This window comes from Sciurus vulgaris (assembly GCF_902686455.1).
Source record: "Sciurus vulgaris genome assembly, chromosome: 5".
Classification (NCBI taxonomy): domain Eukaryota; kingdom Metazoa; phylum Chordata; class Mammalia; order Rodentia; family Sciuridae; genus Sciurus; species Sciurus vulgaris.
Window position 1 is genome coordinate 37,525,452 of NC_136465.1, and position 15,601 is coordinate 37,541,052.

Below are 15,601 nucleotides of genomic sequence, written 5' to 3' on the forward strand. Positions count from 1 at the left end.
ACCCAGCTGTCATGCTATAAGGAAGCCCAGGCCACATGGAGAAGTCACATGTAAGTGTTCCAACTGACTGTCCCATTGAAGTCCTAGCCAACAACCCCCATTAACCTAGATTTAGCCCCATCCGCCATCTGAGTGCAGCCACATGAGAGACCTTCTAGCTAAGCCAAATCAACCCCCACACTACAATATATTTGTTGGTTTATGCCACTAACGTTTTTTTATTTTTTATTTTTTATTTTTTTTTTCAATAAGTGTTGTCAGTTTTTATTTCAATTATATAAAAAAAAGTTCAAATACAAATAGAAGACTAGAAGACAACAACAAAAATGGTATTAGTAAAAATGGTACAATTAGGAGTATTCTTTTTAAATCTCATTCTGCGATTTATTTATTTATTTATTTTTTGTAGGGTTGGAAATACAGATCAGGTGGAGCACTTGCCTACCTGGCACAGGCCCTGGGTTCAATCCTGTCTCATGAAAATAATTTTCTTCTATAATGAACTTATATTAATTTTATAATCAGGAATGAAAAATCAATGTTTTCTTTAAAGCTGAAATTTTCTGTTAATATTTCTAACATTTTATAAAACATCTTTTGTTGACATTCTACTAATGATACCATCCAATAATGTCCCAATCTTTTCTTATTGTGAAGAAACTTTATATATCTTTTTGACTTCAGAAATATTTGTTATTTCAGGAAGATTTTTCAGAGAAATCTGGTGACCTTCTACTTGCGATATTAGGCGTTTTTGATTTACTTGTTTTTCTCCCTCTTCAACATAAACAATTAAAATTGAAGAATCATCTGCTGAGATACCAAATTTTTTCAAAGCCTCTGAAATATTGTTGTTTGGGGAAAGGTTGAAAATAATTTCAGTAGATAGAGTTCTTGTCTTCATTTTTCCCAGTTTGTAGAGGTGCACTGCTTTGTTTGCTGCCACAAGTATCTGAAAAGGATCAACAATCATTGCAGGATTTATCAGTGCACCATCAATGGTGCCTTCCATGGCCTTTTTTCTCAAGTCTCCAGCATTTTTTACATCTTTAAATAATAGAAGGGTCACCCTGCATTCAGGAAATAGGTCCAGTTGATGTGTTAACTGCATTTCATACACAGGATTGTACGGCACAAAACCGGCAGCTCCTGGTCCGTCTCCACTAACGTTTTTTTATATAGCAATAAGTAACTAGAAAAGTTACCATAAAAAGAGCTGTTCTGGTTACTTTTTCATCAATTCTCAGATTTTCTTCAAATCCATTGTCCTACTTCCCACTTGGAAACATCAGCCCTATCTATTGGTTTCTTGAGTTTTTCTACCATGTTGTTCTTGCTTTGTGATTTTTCACTTCCCATCCTGGTCTTGCAAACTGAATCTTACTCATTGACTAGGAAACCCCGTACAGTAGACACTGACACTAGGAATTGCCTTTGAGCTCCAGTGTAAATAACAGAATAGTCATGACGTGTGAATATTAGAGAGATCAGAAGTTTAGCAATTGCTCATGAAAGTGGGGAAGAGCCATGGGTGTAGTCATAAGTGAAGTACATGGTATGGAACCTAAAGCAATGGAGTGAAGAAAGAATAAATAATAAATGGGAGACAAGAAATGAAAAAGAAAAGGGAAGAAAGTAAAGGGAAATGGGTAAGAAAATGGAAAAATAGACATAGGGAGGAAAGAAAGGAAAATCATGAGGTAAGAATTAGGAAATGAGGTGCAAGAAGAGCAAATATAATAGCAAATATTGAAGCTATGCCAAAAATACCCACAGAAGGCATGCAAACAAGAACGAAGCGCCAAGACTGCCAAGGGTTGTGCAAAAGACATACCAACACTTCACTCTGTATTGTCTACACTTCATTTCAAAAGAAGGAAAAATGCACTAACAAGACTAATGTATGCTGATCTTATGTGTCCTTTTGTTAGAAAATTAACATTAAAGTACATCACTGTTATCCATTATTAAATAAGTTTTTAAGATGTGGAGAGGGGACCTAAAACTTCCAGTGTATTACAAGAAAAGACTTTCTAAGGACAGCTCTGCTTTCTTGAGCCCATACACAAAGATCGAAAGAACAGATTGAAATGGTGGAGGTTGGCTTCCCCACCATCTCTTAGGATGTGAACTCGAGGAACAAAGCATACTACACCATTAACTAAATTCTGCTGACTGAATGCTGTGGTGGTGATAGATATACAGATCTGCAACATCAAAACAAGCAGTACAGGAGTACCCAACAGTCTTTAGACTGTATCCTTGCTCTATAGAAAGACACCAAACCAAAGAAGTGTGTTCTTTCCTACCTTCCCTTGTGCAAGAAACCATCACTGTGTAATCAATGACCAAGGGAATCAGAAGTTACACCTCTCTTTTTGGACAAAAAGAAAGAATTTTACCAATCAGAGATTGATCCCCAAAAGAAAAAATAATCTAGCCCTGCTTCTGGTAGCACCTGGTTTGAGAAGGCTTATGCTGGAACATTCCAGCCAGTATACTTGGACAGATAGGTTATAGGTATGCCTAGGTATTCAGTCTCTCATCCCTTGGGGTGACCATATACAGCCTGATGCTACATAGAAATATCCTTTTGGATCAGCATCATTTCCACATGTGTCCAGTGAGGTGGGGAAGGCTGAGAACCACTGGTTTGTGGTTCAGTAGAACCTTTATTGATGGGGCCTTTGTGTAGGTAACAGAAGTGAATATGACCTACCCTGATCCCAGTCCAGTTAAATTCACTTCAAACTACTTTGCTCTTCACTTGGGATCCAGCCCCAACCCAGATGTAATCCTAAATTTGAGGAGATAATAAAAGTAAAGTAGGAGAAGGTCACATCCCAGCCGAGTGACTTTGTGTAAATTCATTTAATGAAATCCCTTCACTACATAGGTGAGGAAACCTAGATTGAAATATCAAAGATTGACATAAAGACAAGAACTCCTGTACTCTCCTGTCCCTGCATAGGTTGTTACTGCCACTGAACAGGGCTGTCTACTGCCCTTCATGCTGCAAGTACATTATTCATTTAAATAAAAGAAAATAGCACACATCTGCTTCCAGTAAAGAAGAGCTGTAGAGCTGTGGTCCAAGGAGACTGGGTGTCATCAGACAGGATGATCAGTGCTCTGATTTGCTGATCGGAAAACCCCAGAATTGGTCGCATCACGGAGACAGACTCACTCCACTATACCCAAAGGCCTGAACTGCAGATCGGAAAGCCAGTTAATTGCTCTACAAAGGGGAAAAAAAAGGCCTTCCAAGGATCACTTACTCTACTTACTCCATCCTCGGCAGTGTTTTTCAGTCCTCCAGTCCTCCTAGTGGCTGCTGAATGAGCATGAAGTCAGAGCCCAGGAATCCCCAGGCCCTGAGACACCTGAGGGGGCATTCTGCCCCACGGCTGAGGGCTTCAGTGACAGCCTTCAGTGACCGTGAGTTACTTCTCTTCTCTAACCCGATAGTCAATTCCTGCTGTCTAACTCTGCTTGAGAAGGGTGGTGTTTTCTCGTCTCCCACCTATTCCTTACTAGATTAAACAAACAATGCATCTGCAGTCCTCCAGATCAATATATTTAATTGTGTTCAATTTTAGATAAGTTAATATAGATGTCCTGATGCAACACGTGAATTAGTTTGGGTCATTGTTAACTCCCTAGTCAACAGTTTACTCAATTTTTTTTTTGTTTTGGGGGGGGGGGTGTTGGATATCGAACCCAGGGCCTTGTGCTTACAAGGCAAGCACTCTACCGACTGAGCTATCTCCCCGGCCCCTCAATATTTTTTTTTTAAAAACCATTTCTAGTTGTAGATGGACATAATACCTTTATTTTGTTTATTTTGCTTTTATGTGGTGCCGGGGATAGAACCCAGTGCCTCACCAGTGGTAGGCAAGTGCTCTACAACTGAACCGCAACCCCAGTTTACTCAGTATTCTTTAGTCCAACTTCACCCATTACCTTTGGATACCTCCTCCCATTGGTCTGAGAGGATAACTCTAACTTAGAAGTGGGTCTTGCATCATCCCGGGTACTGACATATATGATTAGTCCCAAGTATCTGACAAAAGCAATGCCTAGTACTTGTTTGAGTACCAACTAAAGGATTCTCATGAAACATATTTTGAGAAATCAGTATTTAGCATATAGTTGTTTACCTAAAATTTTCATCCTGAGGCACATAACCTCTAAGTGATTCTTACTCTCTTTTTTCCCTGATTTTTTTGTTTTTTGTTTTTGCAGTGCTGGGGATTAAACCCAGGGCCTCGTGCTTGCAAGGCAAGCACTCTACCAACTGAGCTATATCCCCAGCCCTATTTTTCTTCTTTTTGAATCTTTCTGTTACCTTTTCCCCCCATGTTCGTGCCATGCCCTCATACTCAAGGATTAGCTGCACTGACAAATTGCCAATGCTTTTGGAAAGGAGCAAAAATTAAAAACTTTTGGTGCAGAATTCTGCTGCCAATTAGCTCAGTCATATGACCTCTTAGAGCCTCAGTTTCCTGGTCTGAAAAATAATGACAGTCACTTTTATCACCTGTACACTTCACAAGATTACTGTGTGGTTCAAATAAGATGGTAGGAACACTGTGAAAGGCTGGACTAGCTATACCAGTGTATTGGAAACATAAAGATAATTAGCAACAAAAATAATTAGGCACTCACTTTCACTCATTTAAATGTGGCTTTTGTTCCTTTTTTGCATCTAATTAAATCAGAGAAATGGCAGGAATAGTATTCTTAGGGATTGGGATGTTGTTTTTGCTGGGTAAGAGAAATGTGCCCTCACGTGCCTTGGGGATATGATTAATTTGGTTTTTCTGTGTGCTAGGACTAACACTCTGTGTAAAATTATGTCTTTTATCCTTTCAGTCATTTCTATTCTAATGTACAAAAGTTCAGCAGGGATGAATATTCTAAATATATATTACTTTATTTAGTAAGCATCTTCATTAACAGCGACGGTTCATCAAGTGACGAGAATTTTCAAAAGTGAGAGCAGGCAGATACAGAACAAACCATGGTGCTTGCTTAAAGAAGAAAATTTGGAGACCCCAATAAATAAATTTAATTAGAGATTTTACATGGAATGATTGTGGAATGCAGGCAAATTTTACCCTGCCTTACAGCAGGAGGCCTTGTCCGGGTGTGTAACATTTCAGAGGCCCTCTTCCTGAGAGCCGTTTCCCCTCACTTGGTGGATGCTTTTGCAGCTGTTGTAAGGTGTAAGGATTTCATTTTAAATATAAAAGTTCTGCAGCTTCTGTAATAACCTGCAGCTGTTTGACACTCCATTCAAAAAGCTGAATGTTGTGCATTGTCCCTGGAGCTGCTTCAGACCAAAAGCAAAATATTTTCCATTTCCAAAAATCAGTGAAGGGCCACCTATCAGTGGAATTTAAAATATTTCTCCAATTAAGCTTCAGACCTACCAAGTCAGTTTTGAATGCGAGAAGAAAGGGACAGCAAGTTAGCAGAGTTGTTCTTTAAAAAGCTGTTCTTGAGATGACAGAGCTCTCTGCTCAAGCAGACTTCGGCCCTCCTTCTGAATAAGGAAGGAAACACCTGCATTCTGGAAGAGTCCTCCTTCCTCCAGGCAAAAGGGCAGGAGAGTCTGTGGCTTTTTCAGTGTTGTTATCTAACACTCAACATCTAGTAGAAGTGAATGCCTAACTCCCAAGAGGCAGCCAATGTCCACTGAGATAATAGATTAATGAATCTCACAATTTAGCATTCAAGAGGATTTTCTTTACAAAACCCCATCAGTCTGTGTTTTCCTGTTCCTTACAATTCTAAAAACACATGGCTGTAAGGTTGTAGCACAACTCATACCCAGAGACAGGAGAGGAAGTAAGGATATACCTCCCTGGGAGCCAGACCGGCCACACCAAACCTGGCTTATCACTTCATGGGATGAGAGAGGTCCCAAATGGCTTCTGTTTGATCCTGTGTCCTTTTTTACCCAGGCTTTGGAAACTGCCTTTAGTAGACCTGCTATATTGCTATCACTTTTTCTTCTTTTCAATGTATTTGGAATTGACCACAGCATAGTTAGCCACATTCCAAATACTTGCACCAAACACCTGTAACACTGAATGTCAAACAATGGTATTTAGTTATTTGGCAGGAACGTGTGGGTAAAGAGTCTACAGAAATAGGGAAAGAAATATTGCATGTGGCTGTCATTGTCTTCTGTTATGTATTCGAGTCCTCCTATTTTGCTGTCGTTTCTGTCAGAGACAGGACAGAAACAAAATGCCAAGGTCTCGTTTGTGCCATTTGGTTGTCACATACATCCATTTAATTCTTCTCTTCTCATATGGGACTCCAATGGCAACTTTCAGAAAAATGTTTACTTTTCACAGAACCAAGATGTCCCTGACTGAGGTGACCTTTGAGATAAATGACATAAGTTTGCACAAAAGGATTTGGTGCACAGAGATGCTGCAGCTGTCTTCCCCCATGAGATCCTTACTCAGAGAACCTAGGATTTGTCATATTATAATTTCCACAGGTAGCAAGTTGTATTCCTAATAAAGCCAACTTTGCTCCAGTTTCCTATTAAGTGTAGATAGTATCTATCTCCCTTCCTTTTGTGTTGAGCAACTTACAGACACCATGGTACTAACGACTGTAGTTTCTCAGAGCTGAACACTAGGACCCCAGGAGCAAACGTCTTAACTCATAGCTGCAACTCAAAGGCATCTATAGAGAATCTTCATCTCACCATACTTGCCCAGGAGCTAAGAGCATTTTATAATCAAGTCTTTCAACCATGAGGAGAGTGACAATTTGGGATCTTTGTAAGGTACACTAACAGAATAAAGGAAGGCAGTGGGGACGAAAGGGGAAAGGCCACATTTTCTTCAACAACTCCTAACCTCCCCAAGACCATCGGTCACACAGTCTTCAGGGGACTCTGAGATCCAGGAGTCTCTCTGGACAACTCCTGCCTAATAACGTCCCTGACAGACTGAATGGTTGATCCAGCCTGCAACTACTACCTGTAACTACTCACCTCTTCTTCTCCTACATTTCTGACATATCTGACCTTCTTTCCAGTGAGTTCACTAACCTAACCCATTATAATGACTCTTTTTTTTTTAGCTTTTTTTTTTTTAAATAAACTCTTCCTAACCCATTATAATATGCCTCTTTTTTTTTAGCTTTTTTTTTTTTTTAAATAAACTGTTCCTTCTTAACACATTTAAGGATGTGGCAAATAAGTTTATGTGTGAACTTTTGTTTGTCTGAATTGAGAAAAATGACAAAGCATGAGGAATGTCCTAATTTTGAAAATGCAACATCATCAGATCCTTCCAGATTCTCTCCAAAGAGGGTGAGAGTCTGTGTATTCCAGCCTCTGTCACGTGGGCAGTCCCTCCTTCAGGTCACTTCCGTGAGTTCAGCCTGATAACCAGTCCTCAACAGCTGTCCATGAGTGGAACCAAGATACTAAGGTGGAGTTTCTAAATGTGGAAGCTCCTATTGAGGGCTTCCCCACTCATTTCTGTCCACCTCTTTTGAAGAAACACAGACAGATTCATTTGCTAAAATGGCAAAGCCAGGCCCCACAGCCGGCCAGGCTGAGCTGTTTCTGAAGCTCAGAGCAGCTATGACTCATTCCTCCTACAGTCCGTTAACTTCCCACTCCTCTCACTACATAAGCTACTCCTCTCACTCTGACTCCTACAAACCCACTTATTTTCAAATTTGCTCAATAACCATGACATTCAAGCCCAACCTGCTTCATGCACAGGATGCTGAGGAAACACACAGTGAGAATCAGGGGTCTTCAGAAGAAATAATGACCACAGAACGAGGATTGTTTGCTTGGACTTTGGGTGAGGAGAAATAACTGCTAATAAGAGACAACAGCAAGTTTTAGGACATGTGCCATCCTGCCCAATTGAGTTAAGGGAATGTAATCATCCTAACTGGTGGTTTTCAGGAAGTCACACCACATTTTAATTGAATGCACAGGTTCCTGCATGATTAGGAGCATAATACTTTGGTGCCCAGACTGAACTGCGATGGGAACAATGAGCCGCAATGGCTACCTGCCATAAAGCAAGGATGCTCAAGCTTATTCTCCCCATGACACCGCCAGGCCCTGTTGCCAGAATCACAACAGGAAACTCGAAAATTCAATTCTCAGAGAAGTTGCAGTTCTTTCCTAGATTGTTCCATCTGCCAGTGGGGGGGGGGGGGGGGAAATATATATATATATGCAATGTGTGCATAAGAGAGGATTGCAGCTAGATTTAAAAGAAACCTTTTGGAAGAGAGGACAAGAGGCCAGTAGTTTGGTGCAAAGTCACTGAACCAAATAACAAGTAGCATCAGGTCTTCCCATCCTTCCACCAGACACTGTGAGTTCCAAGGGGTGTCCAGTCATGCAGCCATTTCTCAGAGTTTTCATCCTAAACCTATTCATATCCTGCTGAGCTCAGAGAGTCCAGAAGCCTCCAGTACTTTGGTAAGAAGAAGTAGTCAACATATTTGTTCAGCAAATATTTGTTGAGTGCCAACCATGTTGTAAGCATTAAGACACAATTATCTTTAGATATTCTTGGGGAATTGTTTCCAGGACCCTTCCCCCTAGACACCAAAATCCAAGAATGATCAAGTCCCTTACATAAAATGACACAGTGCTTCATATAACCTGTGCAATCCTCCCCTGTACTTTAAATAACCTCTAGATTACTTACAATATATAATGCAACATAAATGCTAGGAAATCACTGTTACACAGTGTTATTCAGGGACTATGACCAGGAGAAAATAGTCTACATGTTCAGTACAGACACAACCATCACCAGACTAACCACATCAGCAACAAATGTAACATATTTTCCTGCAGAATATTTTTCCATCCACAGTTGGTTAAATTTGCAGATGTGGAACCTGTGGATACAGAGAGCTGACTATGGTTGACTTGGATATGAACCCAATAAAATTCACCACTGGACTATCAGTGGGAACCTAGAGATATATATTCAACATGAGCTTGAATTGAAAATACAAATTATGTTCTATGTTGTGAATATTTTTAGAAAGTTTCTTTGCTTTAAAAGTTAGATCAGTATAGGTGATAGCCTTTCACTTTGAGTTCTAGATATCTATCTGCCACTCTCAGTAGAAGGTTCACCAAGATACTCTCGAAGCAGCTATTTTATCTCAGCATGTTTAAACCTGAGTGCATCATCTTCCCTCCAAATCTGTGTCAGCTGGTGGCAATCAATCATTCAAATCAGGATCTGTGAATCAGACTTACCTCTTTTTTACTTCCTTACTTTCAAGATCCAAGCACTAGGGACATCTTTTCACTTTTACCTCTTAAATACTTCTCAGACTGTACAATAATTATCTCCTCTGTAGACACTGTGCAGGGCCAACAGAGATGAGGACTATTATCCTCATCCTCATTTTACAGATGAATAAACATGACTACAAAGTTTTAATAACCAAGCTGAGATCATACACCTAGTACCTGGCACAGCCAAAATTAAGCTCAAGTCTGTCTTATTTAAAGGATAAGGATTCGTAAACACTGTGCAATTCAGCAACCATTGCTCTAGTTTGGGCCTCCTTCTTTCTTCCTCAGTCTCCTTATTGGTCTCTGCCTTCACTCTATTTTTTTAAAGTTCCTTTTTGCCTTTATTATATATATATAGTTTGGTGGGGGGTGGGTACCGGGGATTGAGCTCAGGAGCACTTAACCACTGAGCCACATCCCCAGGCCTATTTTGTATTTTATTTAGAGACAGGGTCTCACCCAGTTGCTTTGTGACTCACTTTTGCTGAGGCTGGCTTTGAACTTGCTATCCTCCTATCTCAGTTTATTATATATTTTTTAAAGTCATTTTATAAAGGTATAACATACATAAATAAAATTCATCCATCTTAAGTACTGTTTGATGAGTAACCACTACCAGGGTCAAGATTCAGAATATTTCCGTCACCCCAAAACATTCTTCATGACCCTTTGCCGTCAATCCCCTTCACTGGCTCCTGGTCTTGGCAGTTGCTAGTCTGGTTTTTCTCCCTGCAATTTTTCCTTTTAAAGAATGTAATGTAAAGGGAATCATACTGCATATAACTTTCAGGGTCTGGATAATATCACTTAGCCTACAACTTGATTTCATCCATGTTTTTGTGGGTATCTATAGTTCAGTCCTTTTTATGGCTGAGTAGCAACCTTAGCATGTATATATCACTGTGTACCCATTCTTTAGATGATAAACCTTTATTTCCAGTTTGGGACTACTGTGAATAAAGCTCCTAGAGACAGCCTTACACGGGTTTTAATATGGACACATATTCTTCTTTCTCTTGGTTCACTAAATACATACAGGAGTGGGATTTGGATCATAAAGAAAATATATGTATATGCTTGAGTTTTATAAGAATCACACTGTTTTAACAACTGGCTATATAATTTTGTATAATAACCAGCAATGAAAGAAGTTCTAGTTGCTCTACATCATTACCAAATTTAGTATTGATATTCTTTTTTTAATTTTAGCCATATTGACATGAATGTAATGATATCTCATTACAATTTCTATTTGTGTTTCCCTAATTACTGAAGATGTTGAACATCTATTTCATGTACTTACTTACTATCCATGTCTTCTTTAGTAAAGTGTCTGTTCAGATATTTTGCTTGTGTTTTAACTGAGTATTTCCTGTTTATTTTCTGTTTATTGAGCTCTATATGCTACATACCAGTCCTTTTATTACATGTGCTTTGCAAATATTTTCTCCAAATCTATTGTTTGGCTTTCCATTTTCTTAGCAATATCTCTTCAAAAGCAAAAGTTATAACTTATGATTAGCATAATTTATTATTTTTTTTTCTTTTATGATTCCTGCTTTTCCTTGCCTAAGCCAAGGTCTTAAAATTTCCCTTCTCCATTTTTTTCTGGATCTTTTGTAGATTTGCCTCATATTAAATTTTATGATATTTCAAGGTAACTTGCATATGAGTCAAAGTAAAGACCAAGGTTCTTTCCTTTACCTAGAGATGTTCCCTTACTTGAACACCATTTATTGAAAATACTATTCTTACCCAGGTGCAGTGGCGCACAACTGTAATCCCAGTGACTCAGAAGGCTGAGGCAGGAGGATTACAGGATCAAATCCAATCTCAGTCACTTAAAGAAGCCTTAAGCAATTCAGCAAGATCCTGCCTCTAATAAAATATAAAAAGGGTTGGGGATGTGACTGAGTGGTTAAGTGCCCCTGGTACCAGGAAAGAAAGAAAGAAAGGAAAGAAAGAAAAGAAAGGAAAGAAAGAAAGAAAGAAAGAAAGAAAGAAAGAAAGAAAGAAAGAAAGAAAGAAAGAAAGAAAGAAAGAGAAAGAAAGAGCAAGCCTGTTCTTTCCCCGTGAACTTATGTTTGTAGCTTTGCCAAAATCAAATGACCATATACTTGGGTTGATTTCAGGTTTCTTTATTCTGTTCCATTGATTTATCTATCTTATTTTTATGCCAATTTAAAATGTCTTGAACCAAGTATTATAAGTTCTCTAACTTTATTCTTGATATTCAAAAACATTTTTTGGCTATATTACATCCTTTGCTTTTGCTATAAATGGTAAAATCAAGTTGCTACTATTAACAGAAAACTTGCTGAGGTTTTAGGTGGAATTGTATTGACTATAATGATCAATTTGGAGAGATACGACATCTCAACAATATTGAGTTTTCCAATCTAGGAACATGATTTAAGTTTTCTACAATTTCAGTTGTTACATAGTTGTGTATGTATAGATCTTGTGTTTTGTCAAATTTATCCCTAAGTATTTTTTATGACATTGCAAATGATTTTTAATTTCAACATCCAATTGTTTATATTGATTTTGAAACCTGTCATCTTGATAAACTCATTTATTAGTTATAGTAGCTTTATCTGTAGATTATTTGGGATTTTCTATGCAAATGACAGTGTAATCTACAAGTAAAGAGAGTACTACTTCTTTTCGAAAATATATGCGTTTTGTATAATTGTCTGGCCTTGCTGTACTGGGTAGGACCTCGAATGCAATATTGAGTAGAAGTGTTGAGAACGTACATACTTGTCTCATACTCATTCATAATGGTAAAGTTTTGAGTCTTTCACATTGTGTGTGTGTGATTATAGCGAGGTTGCTCATTGACAGCCTTTATTAGATTAAGGATGTCACTATTCCTCATTTCCTGAGAGCTCTTTTGTTTTATCAAGAATTGAGGTTAAATTTTATAAAATGCCTCTTCTTCATCTATTGAGATAATCATATAGTTTATCTTTTATCATCTGTCAGGAGGATGAAGGACACTGACCGATATTCAAATATCTGGAGAGTTTTACCTTCCTCAGATAAACCTCATTTAGTCATGATATATTATTCCTTTTATGTACTGCTGGAGTAAATTTCCTAATATTTTGTTAAGATACGTGGATCTGTACTAATGAGTATATTAATCTGTAGGGTTTTTTAAATATTGTTTTTGTCTTGTTTCCTATCAGGGTAATGTTGGCCCATTTCTGGGGAGAGTTTGTGAATAAGTGATATTATTTTTCGTTAAGTGTTTGGTAAAATTCACCATTGAATTCATCTGGGTCAGCTTTTTTGTAGAAAGGTTTTTATTTTGTCTTGTTTTGTTTTTTACTACAAATGCAATTCCTTTAATCCAGTCTCTGTAATAGAAGGTTGTTCAAGCTGTTTCTTGTTGAGTAAGCCTTAATAGTTCGTGTCCTTCAAGAAATGTGTTCCTTTTATCTAAGTTATCAAATTTATTGGTATAAAACTGACCACAATAATCCTTATTATAATATCTATAGAATCTGTAATGGTATCTCCCTTTTATTTTTAATATTGGTCATTTGTGTCTTTGTTGTGGATAGAGGTTTATCAATTTTATTGATCTTTTCAAAGATCCAGGTTTTTGTTTTATTATTCATTTTCTCTCTTTCCCCCTGTTTTCTAGTACATTGACTTCTGTTCTTCTATTACCTCTTTCTTTCTGCTAACTTAAGTTTTAATTTGCTCATGTTTTTCAGGTATCTTTTTTTGTGGGGGTGGATACCAGGGGCACTCAACTACTGAGCCACATCCCCAGCCCTATTTTGTATTTTATTTAGACACAGGGTCTAACTGAGTTGCTTAGTGCCTTTCTAAGTTGCTGAGGCTGGCTTTGAACTTGCAATCCTCCTTCCTCAGCCTCCTGAGCCACTAGGATTACAGGCGTTCGCCACCACGCATGCATTTTTCAGATATCTATCTTATGGGAAATTTAGGTAAATAATTTGAGAACTTTCTGCTCTTCCAACATAAGTGTTTAACACTATAAATTTTCCTGAAAACTCTGCTTTAGCTATGTCTCACAGATTTGATATATTGTATGGTCAATTTCATTCAAATCATATTTTCCAATTTTCTTTGTGATTTCTTCTTTAAGAAGAAGAAATGTGTTAATTAATATTCAATTTTTTGAAGTTCTTTCTAGAGATATTTCTGTTATTGATTTCTAATTAATTCCATGTAGTCAAAAAACTGACATTATAACAATTTCTGCATTCCATATCTATCTCCTCAAAATCATGCTCTTAATGATAAATATTTCCATTTATTGTGATGGAGTGATCTCCAGAAAATAGTGTGCATTAAGTAAGGTGGAAATACAACTCAGATACGTTTTTAAGTGGAAGGAAAACCCACAAAATAAGTAGACAAAATAATCACCTATGGGAAGGACTGAAGAACTAGGTAGAAGTGAGTGGTAGATACTAATCTCTGTAATATAAGCCCTAAATCATCAAGAGAACATTTTATAATGAGAAAGGTATAGTTATACATTAAAATTTAAAAATTTAAGTGATAATTCAAAATGTCTTTTTTTGTAAAGAATGTAAAATGTCAGAATAATTCTGTGCATTGTAAAATATAGAAGATGATATGAACTCCTTGTTTCCATGTGTTACAACTGTATTGTAAAATGAAGTAGGTGAGTTCCAAGGTCAGGAGCGGGGTCACCTGGGTTAGAATCCTGGTTTTGCCACCCTCATTTGCTTTTTGCTTGGTCTCATTTCGCCTGCCAAGCCTGCTATTTTTTTTTTTTTTTTCTTTTCTTCAAGTAACTTTCCGTCCTTTCACTGTAAATCACCCTAGTCTAGACCCCTGCTTAGCTTGACTTTGATCTAGTTGTCAGGATGACAGAGACAGACTTACCAGGGGAGATTCTGTGAGTGCTACCTTTTCTTCCCGCTTTGCATTAAGTTAATCTTCCAAAATCTCATACGCAGCAGTGGCGGAGGAAGTATTTCCTTCCAACTCCAAAGCCCATAATCTTTACAAATTCTGTGAAGATAAAAACAGAAGACTATTAAAAGCAGAGCTGTCTCAGACTATAATGATGGAATATAGGATCAGGGGTTGTGAGAGGTTACAGCTTGCAGTTTGCGCGGTGGGAGAGGTGTTCTGTATTCTGATCGCAGTGGTGGCTACCTTAAGTTACATGTGTTAAAATTCATAGATTGCATATCCTCTCCCCAAAGTCCGTTTCAATGTATGATCATTTTTTATGAAAAGCAAAACTGTCTTGAAACTTCGAAATTTTTTCCCATACGATTTGGATAAAAATTGAAATTGAACCAAAAATTTAAAAGTAGGATATCTCGACTGTCTCCCCTTCTCCAGACTGTACGCAGAGTCATCCTTAGGCGAAGCTATGACTCAGCAGAGGCTGCTTGTTATCTCACATCCTCCCTTTCGGAGCATGTGCCTCCCTCTCTTGATCCTCCCACACAGCTCCGAAGCAAGGCACCCAGGGCTCCTGCTGCCTTCTCCACAGTGTGCAGGCTCTGCTGTTGGCAGCATCCAGGCCCACGGCCCCTGAATTCCTGCACTGGGGAGCTCCCGCCCACCATTCTAAAACTACAGCCCAAATCCGTTTATCAAAACTAATGTCCTCAACATGAGGTTCTGCTCTCAGTGAACTGTCATAGCTGGAAGGATCCAATAAACCCATGTTCACTGTGTGGAATGATTGAGTGAGATAGAAATACCAGTCATAAATAGACAGATAATGGAGAAACTGGGGTCAGGGAAGGTTTCACAACATTATCCAAGTGGTTCCTTTTAGGTTTTCTCCATTCTGGCCTCAAAGCATACATAAGCGACCTCCAATAGATGCCCATTCCTTTCTGTAAGTGTTTCCAGAAAAGAAGGGAAGGATGTGCATGTATGTGGGAGGAGGAATAAGAGGTAATTCTTTATATTCTTGGGTGTTTTTTTTTCTTGTTGTTGTTGTTTTGTTTTGTTTTGTTTTTTGTACCAGGAATTGAACCTGGGGCACTTAACCACTGAGCCACAGGGTCTCACTAAATTGCCTACGGCCTTGATAAGTTGCTGAGGCTGGATTTGGACTTGCCATCCTCCTGCCTCAGCCACTGGGATTACAGGTGTGGGCCTCCATGCCCAGCATTTTTGGCTTATTTTTGCTGTGAACCTAAGACTGTTCTAAAAAATGAAGTCCATTTTTTATAAAACTTTCAAAGCCTTCTCAATATACATATTGCACTGTAATTCTTTAGCACAGTCTGGGCAAAACTG

At 38.3% G+C, this 15,601-nt stretch overlaps 1 protein-coding gene across 1 annotated transcript; it reads right to left on the reverse strand.

Annotated features, from left to right (window-relative positions):
* Nucleotides 1-401: 401 nt before the first annotated feature.
* LOC306662359 (EKC/KEOPS complex subunit TPRKB) lies at nt 402-1,146 on the reverse strand. The gene has a single exon (XM_079141956.1). The coding sequence runs from the start codon at nt 1,109-1,111 to the stop codon at nt 647-649; it is 465 nt and encodes a 154-aa protein (XP_078998082.1). The 5' UTR covers nt 1,112-1,146; the 3' UTR covers nt 402-646.
* Between the last annotated feature and the right edge of the window lie 14,455 nt (nt 1,147-15,601).

Bases quoted from the DNA above. Each gene is read 5' to 3' on its own strand.
- LOC306662359 (XM_079141956.1), bottom strand. From the start codon at position 1,111: ATGCAGTTAACACATCAACTGGACCTATTTCCTGAATGCAGGGTGACC.